Raw genomic sequence first — 21432 nt, forward strand, 5'->3', positions numbered from 1 at the left:
AATCCAAAGTTAGTGAAGAATGGTGTTGAAGCAGATGAAGAATGATACTGGTTGTTATGACAGAACTCGGCCCAGGGAAGTAATTGAACCCAGTCATCTTGAGAGGAGGACACATAGATGCGGAGGAAGGCCTCCAAGTCCTGATTCACCCTCTCGGTTTGACCATTGGTCTGAGGATGGTAAGCCGTGGAAAACTTTAGCTTGACTTGGAGGACTTGACATAAACTTCGCCAGAATTTGGCTGTGAATTGAACTCCTCGATCTGAGATAATTTCTTCAGGAAGACCGTGGAGTCGGAAGATCTCTTGTATGAATACTTGAGCCAACTTGGAAGCTGACGGAAGACCGGTGAGAGGAATGAAGTGTGCCATCTTGGTGAACCGGTCAACTACCACCCAGATGGTATTGAACTTGTTGCACATGGGTAAATCTGTAATAAAATCCATCGACAAATGGGTCCAAGGTCGACGGGGAACAGATAGTGGAACCAGTTGCCCCGCAGGCGACTGGTGGGATACCTTATGTTGAGCACACTTTGGGCAAGATGCAATAAACTCCAAGACGTCCTTTTTCAGAGTTGGCCACCAATAGGACCTAGAGATAAACTCCAGGGTTTTTTGGAAACCTGTATGTCCGGCAAAACGGGAAGCATGGGCCCAATGCATGAGCTTCTTCCTTAGCATCGGTTTCACAAAACTTTTCCCTGATGGGGGCGTAGAGTCCATCCCTACCGTGGAGAATGCCAACGGATTTATAATAGGATGCTTGTCTGAAGACTCTGACTCATTTTCTTGCTCCCATGAGCGGGAAAGGGCATCGGCCTTGCGATTCTGAGAGCCCGGACAGAACTGGAGTTTAAAGTCGAACCTGGAAAAGAAAAGTGCCCATCTGGCCTGACGAGGGTTGAGACATTGTGCGCCTTTCAGATATAAAAGGTTCTTGTGGTCTGTAAGTATGATGATTGAATGAGAAGCTCCCTCCAACAGATACCTCCACTCTTCTAGAGCGAGCTTGATGGCTAGCAACTCCTGGTCGCCAATGGCATAGTTGCGCTCAGCTGGGGAGAACTTCCGGGAGAAGAAACTGCAAGGGTGTAAATGGCCATCTTTAGCCCTCTGAGATAACACCGCTCCTACTCCAACGGAGGAGGCATCCACCTCTAAGATGAAAGGAGAGTCGATGTCAGGCTGTTTCAGAACAGGCGCAGAGATGAACCTTTGTTTTAAAAGATGAAATGCTTGCATGGCTTCTTCAGACCACTTGGACGGGTTAGCACCCTTCTTAGTGAAAGCAGTAATAGGCGCCACAATGGTGGAAAAGTCTTGTATAAACTTTCGGTAATAGTTGGCGAACCCCAAGAACCTCTGGACCCCTTTGAGGGTTAAGGGTACCGGCCAATTTTGAATTGCTTGTAGTTTCTCAGGATCCATCTCTAGTCCGGAACCGGACACAATGTACCCTAGAAACGGAATGGACTTGACTTCAAAGACACATTTCTCTAATTTACAATAGAGATGATTGACACGGAGACGGGACAAAACCTCTTTAACCCAAAAACGATGTTCCTCTAAATCGTTGGCAAAAATGAGGATATCGTCTAGATAGACCACGACATGACGGTATAGAATGTCTCTGAAGATCTCATTGACAAAATGCTGGAAGACAGCTGGAGCATTGCTCAATCCGAAGGGCATGACGAGGTACTCATAATGTCCGTCACGGGTGTTAAAGGTGGTCTTCCACTCGTCACCCTCACAGATCCGGATGAGATTGTACGCACCTCTCAAGTCCAGCTTTGTAAAGATGGTAGCTCCGCTAACTCTGTCAAAGAGCTCAGTAATCAGGGGTAAAGGATAACGGTTCTTGATGGTAATGTCGTTCAAACCTCTGTAGTCGATGCACGGCCGCAGACCACCATCTTTCTTCTTTACAAAAAAGAAGCCTGCGCCGGCTGGAGAAGAAGAAGGTCGAATGAACCCCTTTGCTAGGTTCTCTTTAATGTATTCCTCCATAGAATGCGTCTCAGGCAGAGACAACGGATAAGTTCGGCCTCGAGGTGGAACCTTCCCTGGAACAAGATCAATCGGGCAGTCCCATTCTCTATGAGGAGGAAGGATATCAGCAGAAGCTTTACTGAACACATCCGTGAAATCTTGATATGGAGGAGGTGGAACATCAGACGACCTGGGGGAGGAAGAACAGACAGGCAATACTTTAAACAAACATGTCTCAGCACAGGAGGAACCCCATGCCAGGATTTGCGTAGTCGTCCAATCAATTGTAGGATTGTGAAGACGGAGCCATGGAAGGCCCAGGACCACAGGATGTGTGGCTCTTGGAATCACTAAAAAAGAAATAAGTTCGGAATGAAGAACTCCCACTCTCAGACGAACTGGTAGAGTCCTTAAAGAAATAACTGCATCAAAAATTTTGCTGCCATCCACGGCAGTTAAAGAAATGGACGAAGGAAGTCTCTCGGTGGGTAGGGACCACCGTTTAACATAGGCTTCGGTAATAAAGTTCCCAGCTGCTCCGGAATCAAGGAGGGCAATGACGTTCCGATAACGTTGAGCAACTTGAAGCGAGACTGGGAGATTACAATCTTGAGGAGATGGAGAGGAGATCATTACTCCTAGCCGGCCCTCTCCTTGGCGAGCTAGGATTTGGAGTTTCCCGGACGTTTGGGACAGGCATTAATGGTGTGAGACGGAGCTGCACAATAAAGACAGAGAGACTCGGAGAGACGTCTTCGGCGCTCAGCAGGAGTTAAACGGGAACGACCAATTTGCATGGGCTCATCTTTAGTTGGTGACAGTTGGCGAGGAGGAGGAGCAGAAGATTTTGGAGCAGATGATCTTCCACGCTCAGTTGCTCTCTCTCTGAAACGTAAATCAACTTTCGTGCAGAGTGAGATTAGCTCATCTAACTTAGAGGGTAAGTCTCTGGTAGCTAACTCATCTTTAATACGCTCAGATAAGCCATGCCAGAATGCAGCATACAGGGCCTCGTCGTTCCATGCCAGTTCGGATGCCAGGATCTGGAACTGTATCAGATATTGTCCTACAGTACGTGACCCCTGGCGTAAACGGAGAATCTCGGATGAAGCTGAGGTTACCCGGCCTGGCTCGTCGAAGATGCGCCTGAATGTTGACACGAATGCAGTGTAAGAAGATAGCAGGGTGTCGGACCTCTCCCATAACGGTGATGCCCAATCAAGGGCTGAGCCACTGAGAAGAGAAATAATGTAGGCAATTTTTGTACGGTCACTGGGAAAATTGCCAGGTTGTAGCTCAAACTGAATCTCACACTGGTTGAGAAATCCCCTGCAGAATCTTGGAGATCCATCAAATTTTGCTGGCGTTGGAAGATGAAGACGTGGAGCAGAAATGGGTAAGGTGGGTGGGGTTATAGCTGGAGTCACTGTGGTTGACGCACCAGAAGCGCCTGATCCACGGAGAGTTGTCTGAATCCCATCCAGCCGAGTAGAGAGATCCTGGAGACAGCGGATGATGTGGCCCTGTGCAGCCTCCTGATGTTCTAGTCGGGCTGCCAGTTCTTGCATCGGCCTGGCCGCTTGATCCTGGTCTCCGGCTGGATTCATTAGGTCAGTGCTTACTGTCACAACTGAGGGCCTGAGCTGACGGGAGGCAGCCTCAGTTGTAGGGGCTGAGATGTACCGGAACCTGGGAGGTTGTATCAGACCCCTGGACATGTAAGTAACATGAAGAAGAACCGCCCGAAGGCGTGACCACGACAACTTGAATAAAAGTCAATGATGTTTATTTATGACAAACTCCATGCATCACAGTAGCAGTAAAAGAAACATAAAATCAGCAGAGAAATAATACAGTTCCTGGGTACTACAGGGTGGCAGGGGCCACAGAGCTCTGGTAGTATGAGACAGTTCTTATTATCTGCGAGTTGGAAAGTCCTTACCAGGCCTGACTGTAGCAATGAAGAAAGCCCAGGATCGTACCAGCTGGTGTTCCAGGGAAAGCTGGACTGCTGTAAATAAAAATAGCTGCTGTGGGTTCTGGTTGGAACCAGACAGATGTTGGCACGGAGTGGATACTGGCTGGAACCAGTTAGATAATAAATGAAGCTTGAGAGCGATGCAATATAAATGAAATGTAGAGTTTGAGAGCGGAGAAATAATAATACCGGTGGAGAGTGGTAAACTGTAGAAAGGACACCGGCCCTTTAAGAGAAGCTGTACTCTGCTGGAAGCTGGGCTGGAAGCAGGTAATGTTGTAGCTGGAAACAGATGAATCCACAATGGATCGGAGAGTCAGGCTACACCGCAGGTGGAATGCTGGTGCGGGTCTCTATGGTGGAAGTCTTGAGACAGGAGCTGGAACCTGGAAGACAATCACAGGAGAGAGACAAACAGGAACTAGGTTTGACAACCAAAGCACTGACGCCTTCCTTGCTCAGGCACAACATATTTATACCTGCAGCAAGGAAGGGATTGGCTAGGCAATTATGCAGATTAACAATACTGACAACAGATTGGTGGAAATGATCAGCTGACAGAATCCAAGATGGCTGCGCCCATGCAGACACTTGGAGGGAAGTTTGGTTTGTAATCCATGTGGTAATGAAAACAGTAATGGCGGCGCCGGCCACCGGAGACAGGAGACGCCAGGCTGACAAGTGCACATCCAGCCACGCGGACACAGCGGAGGCCGCGGCTGACGTAATCGCCACTCTGACACTCTGCATGCAGAAGCTCAGGGACGGCGGCGGAGGCCGCGGGAGACGCCATGCCAGATGTAATATGGCGTTACTGTGACAGCGTCTCAGAGAGACAGGAGAGGATGCAGGAATGTGAACATTAGGATAACAGATGGGATCCGGTCCTGGAGCGCTGAGCCAGCCTTAGGAGGCATCTGATGGGTAAGAAATGGCGTCCAGATACCCAGATCGTGACACCGACCAAGTAACAGCTCGACACAGCTGTAGTGCCGAGACCCCCCGGGCAGCCGCCCAAGAAGAGCCCACCTTCCTAGTGGAATGGGCCTTGACCGATTTTGGTAACGGCAATCCAGCAGTAGTATGCGCTTGCTGAATCGTGTTACAAATCCAGCGAGCAATAGTTTGCTTTGAAGCAGGGGCACCAATCTTGTTGGATGCATACAGGACAAACAGCGCTTCAGTTTTCCTGACTCTAGCCGTTCTGGCCACGTAAATTTTCAAAGCCCTGACCACATCAAGTAACTCGGAATCCTCCAAGTCACGTGTACCCACAGGCACCACAATAGGTTGGTTCATATGAAAAGACGATACCACTTTCGGCAGAAATTGCGAACGGGTCCGCAATTCTGCTCTATCCATATGGAAAACCAGATAGGGGCTTTTATGTGACAAAGCAGCTAATTCTGACACACGTCTAGCCGAAGCCAAGGCTAATAACATGACCACCTTCCACGTGAGATATTTTAACTCCGCCGTTTTAAGTGGTTCAAACCAGTGTGACTTTAGGAAACTTAACACCACGTTAAGATCCCAAGGTGCCACCGGAGGCACAAAAGGAGGCTGAATACGCAGCACTCCTTTTACAAACGTCTGAACTTCTGGTAGAGAAGCCAACTCTTTTTGAAAGAAAATGGATAGGGCCGAAATCTGAACCTTAATGGAGCCTAAGTTTTAGGCCCAAATTCACTCCAGTTTGTAGGAAGTGAAGGAAACGGCCCAGATGGAATTCTTCCGTAGGAGCATTCCTGGCCTCACACCAAGAAACATTTTCGCCATATACGGTGATAATGTTAAGATGTCACGTCCTTCCTAGCCTTTATCAGCGTAGGAATGACCTCATCCGGAATGCCTTTTTCTGCTAGGATCCGGCGTTCAACCGCCATGCCGTCAAATGCAGCCGTTGTAAGTCTTGGAACAGACATGGGACCTGTTGCAACAGGTCCTGCCTTAGAGGAAGAGGCCACGGATTTTCTGTAAGCATTTCCTGCAGATCCGGATACCAGATCCTTCGTGGCCAATCTGGAACAATGAGGATTGTTCTGACTCCTTTTTCTTATTATTCTCAACCCTTGGGTATGAGAGGAAGAGGAGGAAATACATAGACTGACTGGAACACCCACGGTGTCACTAGGGCATATACCGCTACTGCCTGAGGGTCTCTTGACCAGGCGCAATAACTGCAGCTTTTTGTTGAGGCGGGACGCCATCCTGTCTATCTGTGGCAGTCCCCACCGAACTGCAATCTGTGCGAAGACTTCCTGATGAAGTCTCCACTCTCCAGGACGTATGTCTGGTGAGGAAGTCTGCTTCCCAGTTGTTCACTTCCGGAATGAACACTGTTGACAGTGCTCTTACATGATTCTCCGCCCAGCAAAGAATTATGGTGGCTTTCGCCATCACCACTCTGCTCCTTGTGCCGCCTTGGCGGTTTACATGAGCTACTGCGGTGACGTTGTCTGACTGGATCAGAACCGGTTGGTCGCGAAGAAAGGTCTCCGCTTGACGTAGGGCGTTGTATATGGCCCTTAGTTCCAATATGTTGATGTGAAGACAAGTCCCTTGACTTGACCAAAGACCTTGGAAATTTCTTCCCTGTGTGACTGGTCCCCAGCCTCGGAGGCTCGAGTCCGTGGTCACCAGGATCTAGTCCTGAATGCCGAATCTGCGGCCCTCTAGAAGGTGAGCACTCTGCAGCCACCACAGGAGAGATACCCTGGCCCTGGGGGATAGGGTGATCAACTGATGAATCTGTAGATGTGACCCGGACCACTTGTCCAGTAGGTCCCATTGGAAAGTCCTCGCATGGAACCTGCTGAAGGGAATGTTTTTCCCAGGACTCGAGTACAGTGATGCACTGACACCTGTCTTGGTTTCAATAGGTCCCTGACTAGAGTCATGAGTTCCTGGGCCTTCTCTATATGAAGGTAAACCCATTTCTGGTCTGTATCCAGAATCATACCCAAGAAGGGCAGACGAGTTATAGGAACCAACTGTGACCTCGGGAAATTGAGAATCCAGCCGTGTTGCTGTGACACCTTCAGCGAAAGTGACACGCTGTTCAACAACTGCTCTTTTGATCTCGCCCTTATTAGGAGATCGTCCAAGTATGGGACAACTGTGACTCCTTGCTTGCGCAGGAGCACCATTATTTCCGCCAATTACCCTGAAATTGGTAATGACAATCCTGTACCGCAATTGTCAGGTACGCCTGATGGGGTGGATAAATGGGAACATGAAGGTATGCAGCCTTTATGTTTAGATACACCATCAAATCCCCCCCTTCCAGGCTGGCGATGATCGCTCTGGGCGATTCCACTTTAAATTTGAACCTTTTCCCGTATAGGTTCAGAGATTTTAATTTTAAAAATAGGTCTGACCGAACCGTACGGTTTCGGGACTACAGCCAAGGTTGAGTCATATCGCCTTCCTTGTTGCAGGAGGGGAACCTTGAGCACCACCTGTTGGAGATACAATGTGTGAATTGTATTTAATATTATCTCCCTTTCTGGGGGAGAAGCCGGTAGGTCCGATAAGGAAAAACCGTCGAGGAGGCACCTTTCGAATTCCAGCTTGTAACCCTGAGAAACAATTTTTTATTGCCCCGGGAACCACCTGTGAGTGAACTCAGATGTGGCTGAAGAGTCGAAGACGTGCTCCCACTGGGGCGGACTCCCTTAGCGGAGCTCCAGCGTCATGCGTTGGATGTAGTAGAGGCCGGGGAGGACTTCTGTTCCTGGGAACTAGCGGTGCCCTGTACCCTTACCTTTGGTAAGAAAGGACGCTCCTCGTACTTTCTTGTTATTCTGCGACCGAAAGGACTGCATTTGATAATGTCGTGCTTTCTTAGGCTGTGAGGGAATATAAGGCAAAAGATCAGAATTAACAGCTATAGCTGTGGAGACCAGGTCCGAGAGCCCTTCTCCACACAATTCCTCAGCCTTGTAAGGTAAACCTTCCATATGCCTCTTTAACTCACGAAGAAGGGTGTGATTCCGCACCAGTCCAAAGGATTCAGACAAAATTATGTAGTACCAGAATGAAATACAATGTACAGGATTAATTCCTATTATTTGAACCTGGTGGTGCACCCAGAGTCAGAGAAAAGCTTGAAGGAAAATTGGTTTACAGAAGACTCTTGTGTGGGTGCACTCTTATGTTGATTTGTATTATGAAGATATTAAAACATAACTTTTATTAGCTGATTACTTAAAGAAAATATCCACATTTAACCACACTTAATCAGTAAATATACTGGTATCTATATGTATACATATGACTCCACCCACCAACATCTCTGAAAAGTGCCACACAATAAATGGTGTGGCTGATCAGAGTAGAAGGGCTGGGGTGAGTGCTAAAAATAATCAATCAATTGAGCAATTGATATTGATTGATTGATTATTTTTAGCACTCACCCCAGCCCTTCTACTCTGATCAGCCACACCATTTATTGTGTGGCACTTTTCAGAGATGTTGGTGGGTGGAGTCATATGTATACATATGGATACCAGTATATTTACTGATTAAGTGTGGTTAAATGTGGATATTTTCTTTAAGTAATCAGCTAATAAAAGTTATGTTTTAATATCTTCATAATACAAATCAACATAAGAGTGCACCCACACAAGAGTCTTCTGTAAACCAATTTTCCTATATGCCTCTTTAAGTTGGCATCACCTGTCCATTGCATGTTCCACAGGACACTTCTAGCAGAAATCGACATAGCATTGACTCTAGAACCCAGTAGACTAATGTCTCTTTGGGCATGTTTTATTTATTTATATATATATATATATATATATATATATAAGACAGCATCTTTTATATATATATATATATATATATACTAGGGTCAATAACATGGTATCCTTATCTAGGGTTTCAATCTCCGCTGATAAGGTATCTGTCCACGCTGCTACAGCGCTATAAACCCATGCCGACACAATCGCTGGTCTGAGTAGTATACCAGAATGTGTGTAAATGGACTTCAAAGTACTTTTACTGCAAGCTATCTGCAGGATCCCTGAGGATAGCTGTTAAGTCAGCGCTACCTTTTGGGTAAACGTGACAAAGCTTTGTCCACCCTAGGGGAAGATTCCCATCGTATCCTGGCCCTAGTAGGGAAAGGATACTCCCTGAGAATTCTTTTTGGGAAGCTGCAGCTTCTTGTCTGGAGATTCCCGCTCTTTTTCTTCATGAGAGGAGGGAAATTTACCTCAGCTTTCTTCCCCTTAAACATGTGTACCATCGTGTCAGGGACAGATGAGTCATCAGTGATATGCAAAACATATTTTATTACAATAATCATATATTGAATACTTTTCTGCCAGTTTTGGCTGTAACTTTGCACTATCGTAGTCGACACTGGAGTCAGACTCCGTGTCGATATCAGTGTCTATTATTTTGGATAGTGAGCATTGTGAGACTCTGAAGGTCTCTGCGACATAGGGACAGACCTGTGTAGATTCACTGTCTGTTCTCTAATCTTTTGTGCAATAAATTTACCTCAGCACTTTATTTCACATATCCAGGGCCGAAACTAGGATTTTTGTCACCCGGGGCAAGGTAGTCATTTGACACCCCCCCCCCCCCCCCCCCGCAAAAAAAATATATATATATATTTTACAATAAATAAATAAAAATAATAAAATAAAAAAAATAAATGAATAAAAATATTATATATATATATATATATATATATCTCTCTTTCAGAACTTTTTTACCTGAGAAACTGCCTTTTCTAACATACATTTCATATCCAGGAAAAAGTGTCCCCATTTTACACAGTACGACAGGCAAGTGTCCCCATTCCCCATTTTACACATTGCAGCAGACAGGTGTCCCCATTTTACACATTGCGGCAGGAAAAAGTGTCCCCATTTTACACATTGCGGCAGGAAAAAGTGTCCCCATTTTACACATTGCGGCAGGCACAGGTCCCCATTTTACACAGTACGCTGGCAAGTGTCCCCATTTTACACATAGCGGCAGGCACAGGTCCCCATTTTACACAGTACGCTGGCAAGTGTCCCCATTTTACACATTGCGGCAGGCACAGGTCCCCATTTTACACATTGCGGCAGGCACAGGTCCCCATTTTACACAGTACGCTGGCAAGTGTCCCCATTTTACACATAGCGGCAGGCACAGGTCCCCATTTTACACAGTACGCTGGCAAGTGTCCCCATTTTACACATTGCGGCAGGCACAGGTCCCCATTTTACACAGTACGCTGGCAAGTGTCCCCATTTTACACATAGCGGCAGGCACAGGTCCCCATTTTACACAGTACGCTGGCAAGTGTCCCCATTTTACACATAGCGGCAGGCACAGGTCCCCATTTTACACAGTACGCTGGCAAGTGTCCCCATTTTACACATTGCGGTAGGCACAGGTCCCCATTTTACACAGTACGCTGGCAAGTGTCCCCATTTTACACATAGCGGCAGGCACAGGTCCCCATTTTACACAGTACGCTGGCAAGTGTCCCCATTTTACACATTGCGGCAGGCACAGGTCCCCATTTTACACCTTGCGGCAGGCACAGGTCCCCATTTTACACATAGCGGCAGGCACAAGTCCCCATTTTACACATTGCGGCAGGTGGTGGAGGGAGAGAGAGAGAGAGGAAGGGAGAGGGGCTGACTTACATTTGAAGCGGTTCTCGCCGCTCTTCAGCCGCCTCTCCCTCCTCGTCTGCGCGGCTCCGGGCTCCCCCTTCTCCCTCCTCCGGCGGGGTTTCGTGAAAAGACGCGTTTGCGCCGTGACGTCACGACGCAATCGCGTCATTCCGCGAAACCCCGCCCCCCGAGCTGGGCACTCGGGAGAAGGGGGTTTAAAAGTATGTACCGCGGCGGGTGTTAGGGGGTCTCGGCGCCCCCTCCAATCTGGCGCCCAGGTCGCCTGCCCCCCTAGCCCCCCCCCTAGTTTCGGCCCTGACATATCCAATCAGGTGTCGGCGTTGTCGACGGAGACACCACTCACACACACATTTGCTCCATCTCCTCCTTAGGAGAGCCTTTTACCTCAGACATGTCGACACACACATACCGACACACCACGCACTCAGGGAATGCTAATCTGAAGATAATTCCCCCACAAGGCCCTTTGGAGAGACAGAGAGAGAGTATGCCAGCACACACCCCAGCGCTATATGACCCAGGAAAAAACACAGCAATTTAATGTTTACCCAGTAGCGCTGTTATTATCTGCGCCGAATTATGTGTCCCCCTTCTTCTTTAAAACCCTCTCTTCTACCGTGGTATAAGCAGGGGAGAGTCCGGGGAGCTTCCTCTCAGCGGTGCTGTGGAGAAAAACATGGCGCTGGTGAGTGCTGAGGGAGAAGCCCCGCCCCCTCGACGGCGGGCTTCTGTCCCGCTAAAAGTGTAAAATTGGTGGGGGCTCATGCATATATACAGTGTCGAGCTGTATATATGCTCCTTTTGCCAAATAAGAGGTTTATATTGCTGCCCAGGGCGCCCCCCCCCCCTGCACCCTTACAGTGACCGGAGTATGTGAGGTGTGTGGGAGCAATGGCGCACAGCTGCAGTGCTGTGCGTTACCTCAGTGAAGATCATTAAGTCTTCTGCCGCCTCTGAAGTCTTCTTTTCTTCTCATACTCACCCGGCTTCTATCTTCCGGCTCTGTGAGGGGGACGGCGGCACAGCTCCGGGACGGACGGCGAGGGTGAGATCCTGCGTACCAATCCCTCTGGAGCTAATGGTGTCCAGTAGCCTAAGAAGCAGGACCTAGCTTCAGAGAGTAGGGCTGCTTCTCTCCCCTCAGTCCCACGATGCAGGGAGTCTGTTGCCAGCAGAGCTCCCTGAAAATAAAAAACCTAACAAAATACTTTCTATCAGTAAACTCAGGAGAGCTCACTGAAAAGCACCCAGCTCGTCTGGGCACAGTATCAAACTGAGGTCTGGAGGAGGGGCATAGAGGGAGGAGCCAGTGCACACCAGGAACTAAATTCTTTCTTAAAGTGCCCATGTCTCCTGCGGAGCCCGTCTATACCCATGGTCCTTACGGAGTCCCCAGCATCCTCTAAGACGTTAGAGAAAAACTATTATTTTGTTGCACTGTAAAGATATGCACTTATGCTATCGTCATCAGGACACCATGCATTTAGTACATAGAGGCATAGTAATTCTATTCTTCAGATGGCCGAAGACCGCTGATCCCTGCTCCTTCCTAGTGGTAGAAGGTCCATACTGCGAAGTGGGATCCATCCAGATCCCTCTGTCTCCTTTGGCTCACTTATGTGACCTAGGTTCATGCAAGCAGATGGAACTATTACTGTTAGGCTTTGTCTGGACAGCTGCTTATCGGAGTTTGTGATGTTTGTATTACAAATATTTAATCTAGTCTATATACAATATGTAGTACTACTTCCCAGTAACCACTGAAGCCACAACAATATAACTGTACCTGTATGTTGTGTGAATCAGCTGCTTGTTCAAGAATCTCCAGAAGCAAAGGGTCAGATATAAAAAAGAATCTTGGAAATAAAAGCCTTATTTTCTCCAAATACCTTAAAAAGACAACAACCCAAAACCATATTTAGCTGCTTGTTTTTATCATTATTGGAACATTACATAATAAAAAATAAAAAAAAGTTTTTGTGAGTTCGAGAATATGGTATAAAATGTTTTGTTTTATAAATTGTATTTTTATTGAAGGAATGCGCATAACATCATTGGACAAATAAGACATGTGTCACATTTTGTTTGAACAATAAAACAGAAGTTATTACACTATGCCATCATCTCAAGAGTCTTTTGTTGTAGTACGACTCATAGAAAAAAAACAAAACAGTTCATAGAGAAAGTATAACATTTGTTCCATGAGATTTCACAAAGAGCATGAGACATGATGTAGGTTCGAAATACATCAATATTTATTAATTGAATCAGCGAAAAAGAAAAGAAAATCATTTGTGCTCGCCCCCCACCCCCAAGTCGAGAAGGAGCGAATTATAAGACAATAGGAGGATCACCCTCTATCATTCTGGACATATACCACACAGTAATAGATAGTAAGCCATGAATTTGTGATCTAATAGCATTAGACAAAGTTGTGATGTAGCTTTCCCATGCTCCGAAAAATTGTTCCACTCTCTTATTTCTCTCCAGAACCACTCCCACCCACTCCATTCGGAAAGGATACAAAAGTTTGGTCTTAAATAATGATAAAGATGTGAGATGGCTTTACAAGCTGCTGCACTTATTGCAAGCAGTCATTTTTTGTTACCTTTTAGATATGTTCTGACCACTTGGAAAGATACCGAAAAATGCCCACTCTGGGGTTAAAGACAAGTAATTTACTAGGTGTTTAGTAGAGTAGTTACATATTTGCACCCAAAATAATTGAATCAAAGGGCAGAGCCAAAAACATTGGAAAAGGTCTGCATGTGGCTCACCACACTTCCAGCAGTTATGGAACTTGAAAGGCCAGTCAAAAATCGTCTATGTGGGGAAAGGTATGTTGTATTAAGCACATTCAAGAACACCTCTTTATATTGTGAAGAGGAAAGAGTAATACATGTTTTAAAATGGCAAGAAAAAACAGGCATTTGTTTCCCCCAGCACCCTGAATGGTAACCGTAACCAGATATAAATTCCACATAATAATAGAATTCAGAGATCTTCGTTACACATATTTGCGCAAATGTGTGAATAAGCCCCAAAACCGCATCAAGGCGTCTCTGTATATTTGGGGTCCCTAGCGCTATACCTAGGTGCAGGGTGTGGCACCCCAAAACACCAGCATAAGCCAGAAAGCCCAGCGTAGCATACCAGTGAAAAAACTATAGTGTTAATAAATTAGTATTTAGGAAGCCGAAGCTATAGAGAAAGTGATACAAAAATGAAATGCAATTAAAATAGAGAAATAGTGTTAAAAAATTAATAAGTGAAAAGTGTTAATAGAATGTAAAGGTATGCCACACTAAGGCCATCCAGCTAAGCCAGTCCAGAGGCACCACACCTCACACCTCCATTACCCCAATCTGGGTCTAAGATTAACCAGCAAGGAGCCACATGATAATGGCTCCTTACTACAATATGTCTAAGCTAAGAGCTACCTGCCTTGGAGCAACCCCATAATGCTCCATGTGGCATGTCAGGGCCTGCACCTCCTCCTAATGCAGGAACCTCTCTGCCTCTCACAACAAACATATATATTGGTAGATGCTCAATTAGCTTAGTGATATCATTCAGGTGCTTGAAAGGGAGGGGTATTTCTAAGCAAGAAAAAAAGGCATTTGTTTCCCCCAGCACCCTGAATGATAACCGTAACCAGATATAAATTCCACATAATAATAGAATTCAGAGATCTTCGTTACACATATTTGCGCAAATGTGTGAATAAGCCCCAAAGCCGCATCAAGGCGTCTCTGTATATTTGGGGTCCCTAGCGCTATATCTAGGTGCAGGGTGTGGCACCCCAAAACACCAGCATAAGCCAGAAAGCCCAGCGTAGCATACCAGTGAATACACTATAGTGTTAATAAATTAGTATTTAGGAAGCTGAAGCTATAGAGAAAGGGATACAAAAATGAAATGCAATTAAAATAGAGAAATAGTGTTAAAAAATTAATAAGTGAAACAAATGTCAAAAATAGCCGAAATGGAAGAACAAGGATTGAAAACAAATAATATCATGTCATCCGCAAATAATCCAAGCTTAACCTCCTTCCCTCCCACCAAAATCCCAGAAAAAGCTGATTGCTGTCTCAGGGCTATGGCCAGTGGTTCCAACACAGTCACGAAAAGTAATGGAGACAATGGGCAACCTTGTCTAGTCTCTCTATAGATTGTTAGGGGTTGAGAGAGAAATCTATTAGTTAAAATTTGTGTAGAAGCATTGTGATAAATGGTACGAATGATGTTTACAAACTGTTCAGGAAATCCAAATAGTTGGAGCATCTGGAACTGGTGATCCCATGTCACTAAATCGAATGCTTTTTCAGCATCAAGTGATAACAATAGTGTGGGATCACCCGCCCCAGTACCCTCCAAGGACTGGAGAACTGTCAGAGCTTTACGAATATTAGTCACTGATTGTCTGCCCCAAATAAAGCCGGTCTAGCCTTTATGAATTATCCCAGGCAAAATAGATTTCCATCTGTCAGCCAGTAACTTGGTAAACAACTTGTATTCCACATTAAGTAAGGAAACAGGTCTGTATGAGGAAGGGAGAAGTGGATCTTTACCCGGCTTGGGTAAGACACAAAGCAGAGCCGAATTAAAGTGGTGTGGGATAGTATGGTCCGAAAGAACAGAGTTGAAGAAGGCGGTCAGGGAATCAGCTATGTTAGGGGAGAGTAGTTTAAAAAATTCACCGGACAGACCATCAGGGCCCAGAGATTTTAGAGTTTTGAGGGCCTTGATAGTATCTATAACTTCAGTAGTAGTAAACGGTGCAATAAGGGAGTTCGACTGATCAGGGGATTTTTGTGGCAGCCGAATAGTCTCCCAAAAAGAGCATTTATTGTTGTGGTCAATATCTCCATGTGAGTACAGGTCTTTATAGAAAGTATGGAAAATGTCAGTCACCACCCTCCCCTCATACTTTGTAGTAACATTGGAATGCTTTAGTTACAGCTGTTACATAGTGGGGGCCTCTGTCAGATTTTAGAAGGTTAGAGAGTAAACAGCTGGGTTTATCCCCTTATTGGAAAAACTTATATTTTCCCGCAGTGAGAAAATTATTGTCCATCTGTGTGAGAGTGTAGTCAATGTGTTGTTTAGCTTCCCTAAACTTCTGCTTATTGTCTGATGTGGGTGAGGCTTTGAAAGATTGGAAGGAAATAGTAAGTGTAGACTGTGCTTCCCTATAAGCAGCATCCTGCTCCCTCTTATATTTCGTCATATATGCAATTATATCACCTCGCATGACAGCTTTGGCAGCTTGCTAAAACAGAGCAGGATTCGATACATGGGTAGAGTTTTAATGCAGTAGGAGTCCCAGGACACCAACAGCATGGATTGAAATCCTTTAGAAGCTGCCAGCTTGGCGGGGAATCTCCAATGGGAGTTAGTGTCCAGAGTTAAGTTACCCTGCAATAGAATAGAAATAGGGGCATGGTCTGAAACATTATGGGGTTAATATTGGCTTTGATGATTCGGGGGACAGATTGGTGAACACAGAAAAAAATTGGATTTTAATACCTACCGGTAAATCCTTTTCTCTTAGTCCATAGAGGATGCTGGGGATGCTTCAAGAACCATGGGGTATAGACGGGATCCACAGGAGACATGGGCACACTATAAGACTTTGAATGGGTGTGAACTGGCTCCTCCCTCTATGCCCGTCCTCCAGACTCCAGTTATAGGAACTGTGCCCAGGGAGACGGACATTTCGAGGAAAAGGATTTATTGAATGATTTTAAACTAAGGTGAGATACATACCAGCTCACACCACCAACACGCCGTACAACATGGCATTCAACAACAATGCATGCAACGGCATGACCAACAGCAGTCACAGATGTGACTGAACTCAACGCAACATGAGCGTAACTAGAACCAAACTGCAGATACAGCCCGCACTGGGACGGGCGCCTAGCATCCTCTATGGACTAAGAGAAAAGTATTTACCGGTAGGTATTAAAATCCTATTTTCTCATACGTCCTAGAGGATGCTGGGGATGCTTCAAGAACCATGGGGTTTATACCAAAGCTCTAGAACGGGCGGGAGAGTGCGGATGACTCTGCATCACCGATTGACCAAACAAGAGGTCCTCCTCAGCCAGGGTATCAAACTTGTAAAACTTCGCAAAGTTGTTTGATCCCGACCAAGTAGCAGCTCGGCAAAGTTGTAACGCCGAGACTCCCCGGGCAGCCGCCCAGGATGAGCACACCTTTCTGGTAGAATGGGCTTTCACCAATTTCGGTAACGGCAATCCTGCCGTAGAATGAGCCTGCTGAATCGTATTACAGATCCAGCGCGCAATAGTCTGCTTAGAAGCAGGAGCCCCAATCTTGTTGGGAGCCCACAGGACAAACAGAGCCTCTGTTTTCCTAATCTGCGCTGTTCTGGCGACATAGATTTTCAAAGCTCTGACCACATCAAGAGACTTTGACTCCGCCAAGGCCTCAGTAGCCACTGGCACCACATTAGGCTGGTTTACGTGAAAAGATGAAACCACTTTTGGCAGAAATTGTTGACGAGTTCTCAACTCTGCTCTATCCGCATGGAAAATCAAATAGGGGCTTTTGTGAGACAAAGCCACCAATTCAGACACTCGCCTTGCTGACGCCAAGGCCAACAACATGACCACTTTCCAAGTAAGGAATTTTAACTCTATCTTTCGCAAAGGTTCAAACCAATGTGATTGCAAAAATTGCAACACCACATTAAGACCCTACGGTGCCACAGGAGGCACAAATGGAGGTTGGATGTGCAGCTCGCCTTTTACGAAGGTCTGAACTTCTGGAAGAAAAGCCAATTCTTTCTGAAAAAAGATCGACAAGGCCGAAATCTGTACTTTAATAGAGCCTAACTTTAGGCCCGCATCCACACCTACTTGTAGGAAATGGAGCAAACGCCCCAGGTGAAATTCTTTCGTAGGAGCCTTCTTGGATTCACACCAAGACACATATTTTCTCCAAATACGGTGGTAATGCTTTGCCGTTACTTCTTTTCTAGCCTGAAGAAGTGTGGGAATGACTTCACTGGGAATACCCTTTCGGGTTAGAATTTGACGTTCAACCGCCACACCGTCAAACGCAGCCGTGGTAAGTCCTGATACAAGCACGGCCCCTGTTGTAACAGGTCCTCCCGAAGAGGAAGAGGCCAGGGATCTTCTATGAGCAACTCCTGAAGATCTGGATACCAGGCCCTTTTTGGCCAATCCGGAACAATGAGGATCGCCTGAACCCTTGTTCTTCTTATAAGTTTTATCACCTTTGGAATGAGTGGAAGTGGAGTGAACACATATACCGTCAGAAACACCCACGGTGTCACTAGGGTGTCCACCGCTATCGCTTGAGGGTCCCTTGACCTGGAACAATATCTCTGAAGTTTCTCGTTGAGGCGGGACGCCATCATGTCTACTTGAGGAACTCCCCAACGGCTTGTCACTTCTGAAAAGACCTCTTGATGAAGACCCCACTCTCCTGGATGGAGATCGTGTCTGCTGAGGAAGTCTGCTTCCCAGTTGTCCACTCCTGGAATGAAGACTGCTGACAGAGCGCTGGCATGTCTTTCCGCCCAGAGAAGAATCTTCGTGGCCTCGGCCATCGCCGCTCTGCTCCTTATTCCGCGCCTTGGCGGTTTATGTACGCCACTGCTGTCACATTGTCTGACTGAATCAAGACAGGCAGACCTCGAAGAAGATGTTCTGCTTGCAGAATGCCGTTGTAAATGGCTCTTAATTCCAGAATGTTTATGTGTAGATAAGCTTCCTGGCTCGACCTCTTTCCCTGAAAGTTTCTTCCCTGTGTGACGGCTCCACAGCCTCGGAGGCTTGCATCTGTGGTCACCAGGATCCAATCCTGAATCCCGAACCTGAGTCCCTCCAGAAGGTGAGAACTGTGCAGCCACCACAGAAGGGAGATTCTGGTCCTGGGAGATAGCATTATCTTCCGATGCATGTCCAGGTGAGACCCGGACGACTGGTCCAACAGGTTCCACTGAAACACCCTGGCATGGAACCTGCCGTACGGAATGGCCTCGTAGGCCGCCACCATCTTCCTCAGCAACCGAGTGCATTGAAGAACTGATACTTTTGCTGGTTTCAGAATCTGTTTTACCATGTTCTGTATTTCCAGAGCTTTTTCAACTGGAAGAAAAACTCTCTGCAATTCTGTGTCCAGAATCATACCCAAGAACGACAGCCGAGTCGTTGGATCCAACTGTGATTTTGGCAAATTTAGGAGCCAACCGTGTTGTTGCAGAATCGTCAGTGAAAGGGCAACATTCTTCAACAATTGCTCCTTGGACCTCGCCTTTATGAGGAGATCGTCCAAGTACGGGATAATTGTGATTCCCTGCTTGCGCAGGAGAACCATCATTTCCGCCGTTACTTTGGTGAAATGGTAATGACAATCCTGTACCGCATATCTCAGGTAAGCCTGATGTGGAGGATATATGGGGACATGCAAGTAGGCATCCTTTATGTCGACCGATACCATAAAATCCCCATCTTCCAGACTGGAGATCACTGCACGGAGAGATTCCATCTTGAATTTGAATTTTTTAGAAAGAAATTGAGGGATTTTAGGTTCAGAATCGGTCTGACTGAGCCATTCGGCTTCGGGACCATGAACAGGCTCGAATAAAAACCTTCCCCCTGCTGTAACAGGGGCACCGTGACAATTACTTGATTTTGACACAACTTTAGTATCGCAGCGCTTACTATTTCCATTGCTAGAAGAGAAGCTGGCATGGCCGATTTGAAAAATCGGTGAGGGGGCACGTCTTGAAACTCTAACATGTACCCCTGGGTTACTATGTCTACTATCCAAAGATCCAGGTCCGAGTGCACCCAGACCTGACTGAAGAGTTGGAGACGTGCCCCCACCGATGCGGACTCCCGCAGAGGAGCCACAGCGTCATGCGGTGGATTTGGTAGAAGCCGGAGAGGATTTCTGCTCTTGGGAATTTGCCACAGCCTGTGACCTTTTTCCCCTTCCTCTCCCCCTCGCAGCAAGGAAGGAGGACCCACGTCCTTTTTTTAATTTATTGGGCCGAAAGGACTGCATCTGACAGTGAGGCGATTTCTTCTGCTGTGCAGGAACATAAGGTAAAAATTAAGACATACCCGGAGTGGCCGTAGACACCAGGTCAGTGAGGCCGTCACCAAACAAGACGTTACCGTTAAACGGTAGAGACTCCATCGCCTTCTTAGAGTCAGCATCAGCATTCCATTTATAAATCCACAATGCTCTCCTTGCTGAGACTGCCATGGCATTGGCCCTTGATCCCAAAAGGCCAATATCCCTTACAGCTTCTTTTAAATATGCTGCAGCGTCCCTGATGTGACCCAAAGTCAAAAGTACACTATCCCTGTCTAGGGTATCTACCTCAGATGACAAGTTATCTGCCCACTTTTCAATAGTGCTACTCACCCATGCCGAAGCAACGGCAGGCCTGAGTAGCGACCCTGTAGTGACATAAATGGATTTTAGGGTATTTTCCTGCTTACGATCCGCAGGATCCTTTAGGGCTGCCGTGTCAGGGGACGGAAGCGCCACCTTTTTAGATAGACGCGATAAAGCTTTGTCTACCGTAGGGATTGACTACCACCTTTCCCTGTCCCCAGAGGGGAACGGATATGCCACTGCAATTCTTTTGGGAATATGTATCTTTTTGTCAGGATTTTCCCAAGCCTTTTCAAAAAGTGCGTTCAGTTCATGAGAGGGATGAAACGTTGTAATCTGGCATCACTATAGTCGACACTGGAATCAGAGTCCGTGTCAGTATCTGTATCTGCTATCTGGGTAAATGCACGTTTCTGTGACCCCGAAGGGGTCTGGGCCTGTGACAAAGCATCTTCCATGGATTTCCTCCATGTCTGGTTCCTAGACTCAGATTTATCAAATCTCTTAGTCAACTTAGTCACATTTGCGTTTAAAACACTCAACATATTCACCCAATCATCCGTCGGCGGTGCAGACACGGTCACTCTCGCACTATTCTCTGTCCCCACTCCAGCCTCCTCCTGGGAAGAGCATTCAGCCTCAGACATGTCGACACACACGTACCGACACCCACAACCACACTGGGGCTATAGGAGACAGACCCACAATAAAGCCTGCAAGAGATACACAGAGAGAGTTCTGCCAGCTCACACCCAGCGCCTATCCCGGTACTGGAACAAGTAACAAGACTGCCCAGACCTGTTAGCGCTTTTAATATATATATAATTTAGCACCAATTACTTGTGCCCCCCCCTCCCCCCCCCTGTTTTGCACCCTGTTACTTGTACAGCAGTGTGGAGGTCAGGGCCAGCGTCTCTGCAGCTTCTGTGAAGAGAAAATGGCGCTGGTCAGAGTTGTGTGGGATAAGCCCCGCCCACTACATGGTGCGCTTCAGTCACGCTTAAAATTATCTTTATACTGGCGGGGGTCCCTTAACTAGTGCCTGGGCACTGTTATAACTTATGCCAGTGCTGTTTGAGGTGTTCATGCTGCCCAGGCGCCCTGCACCCTGCAGTGCCGTGTTATGTGTGGGAGCATGGCGCGCAGCGCGGTACCTCAAACGCCGTCTTCTGCCGTCACTGAAGTCTTCTGATCTTCTCATACTCACCCGGCTTCTGTCTTCTGGCTCTGTGAGGGGGGTGACGGCGTGGCTCCGGGAACAAGCAGCTAGGCGTACCAAGTGATCGAACCCTCTGGAGCTAATGGTGTCCAGTAGCCTAAGAAGCAGAGTCCTTGAACTCAGAAGAAGTAGGTCTGCTTATCTCCCCTCACTCCCACAATGCAGGGAGCCTTTTGCCAGCAGGTCTCCCTG

At 46.8% G+C, this 21432-nt stretch overlaps 1 protein-coding gene across 1 annotated transcript in view; it reads right to left on the minus strand.

The window, feature by feature from the left end:
* DNAH8 (dynein axonemal heavy chain 8) overlaps positions 1-21432 on the minus strand; it is a 1853457-nt gene that overhangs the window by 802503 nt on the left and 1029522 nt on the right. The window contains exon 39 of the mRNA XM_063918852.1: positions 12403-12505. Coding sequence (XP_063774922.1) covers positions 12403-12505 — 103 coding nt within the window. The remainder of the gene's footprint in view (positions 1-12402; positions 12506-21432) is intronic.

Source organism: Pseudophryne corroboree, chromosome 4 (assembly GCF_028390025.1).
Source record: "Pseudophryne corroboree isolate aPseCor3 chromosome 4, aPseCor3.hap2, whole genome shotgun sequence".
Classification (NCBI taxonomy): Eukaryota; Metazoa; Chordata; class Amphibia; order Anura; family Myobatrachidae; genus Pseudophryne; species Pseudophryne corroboree.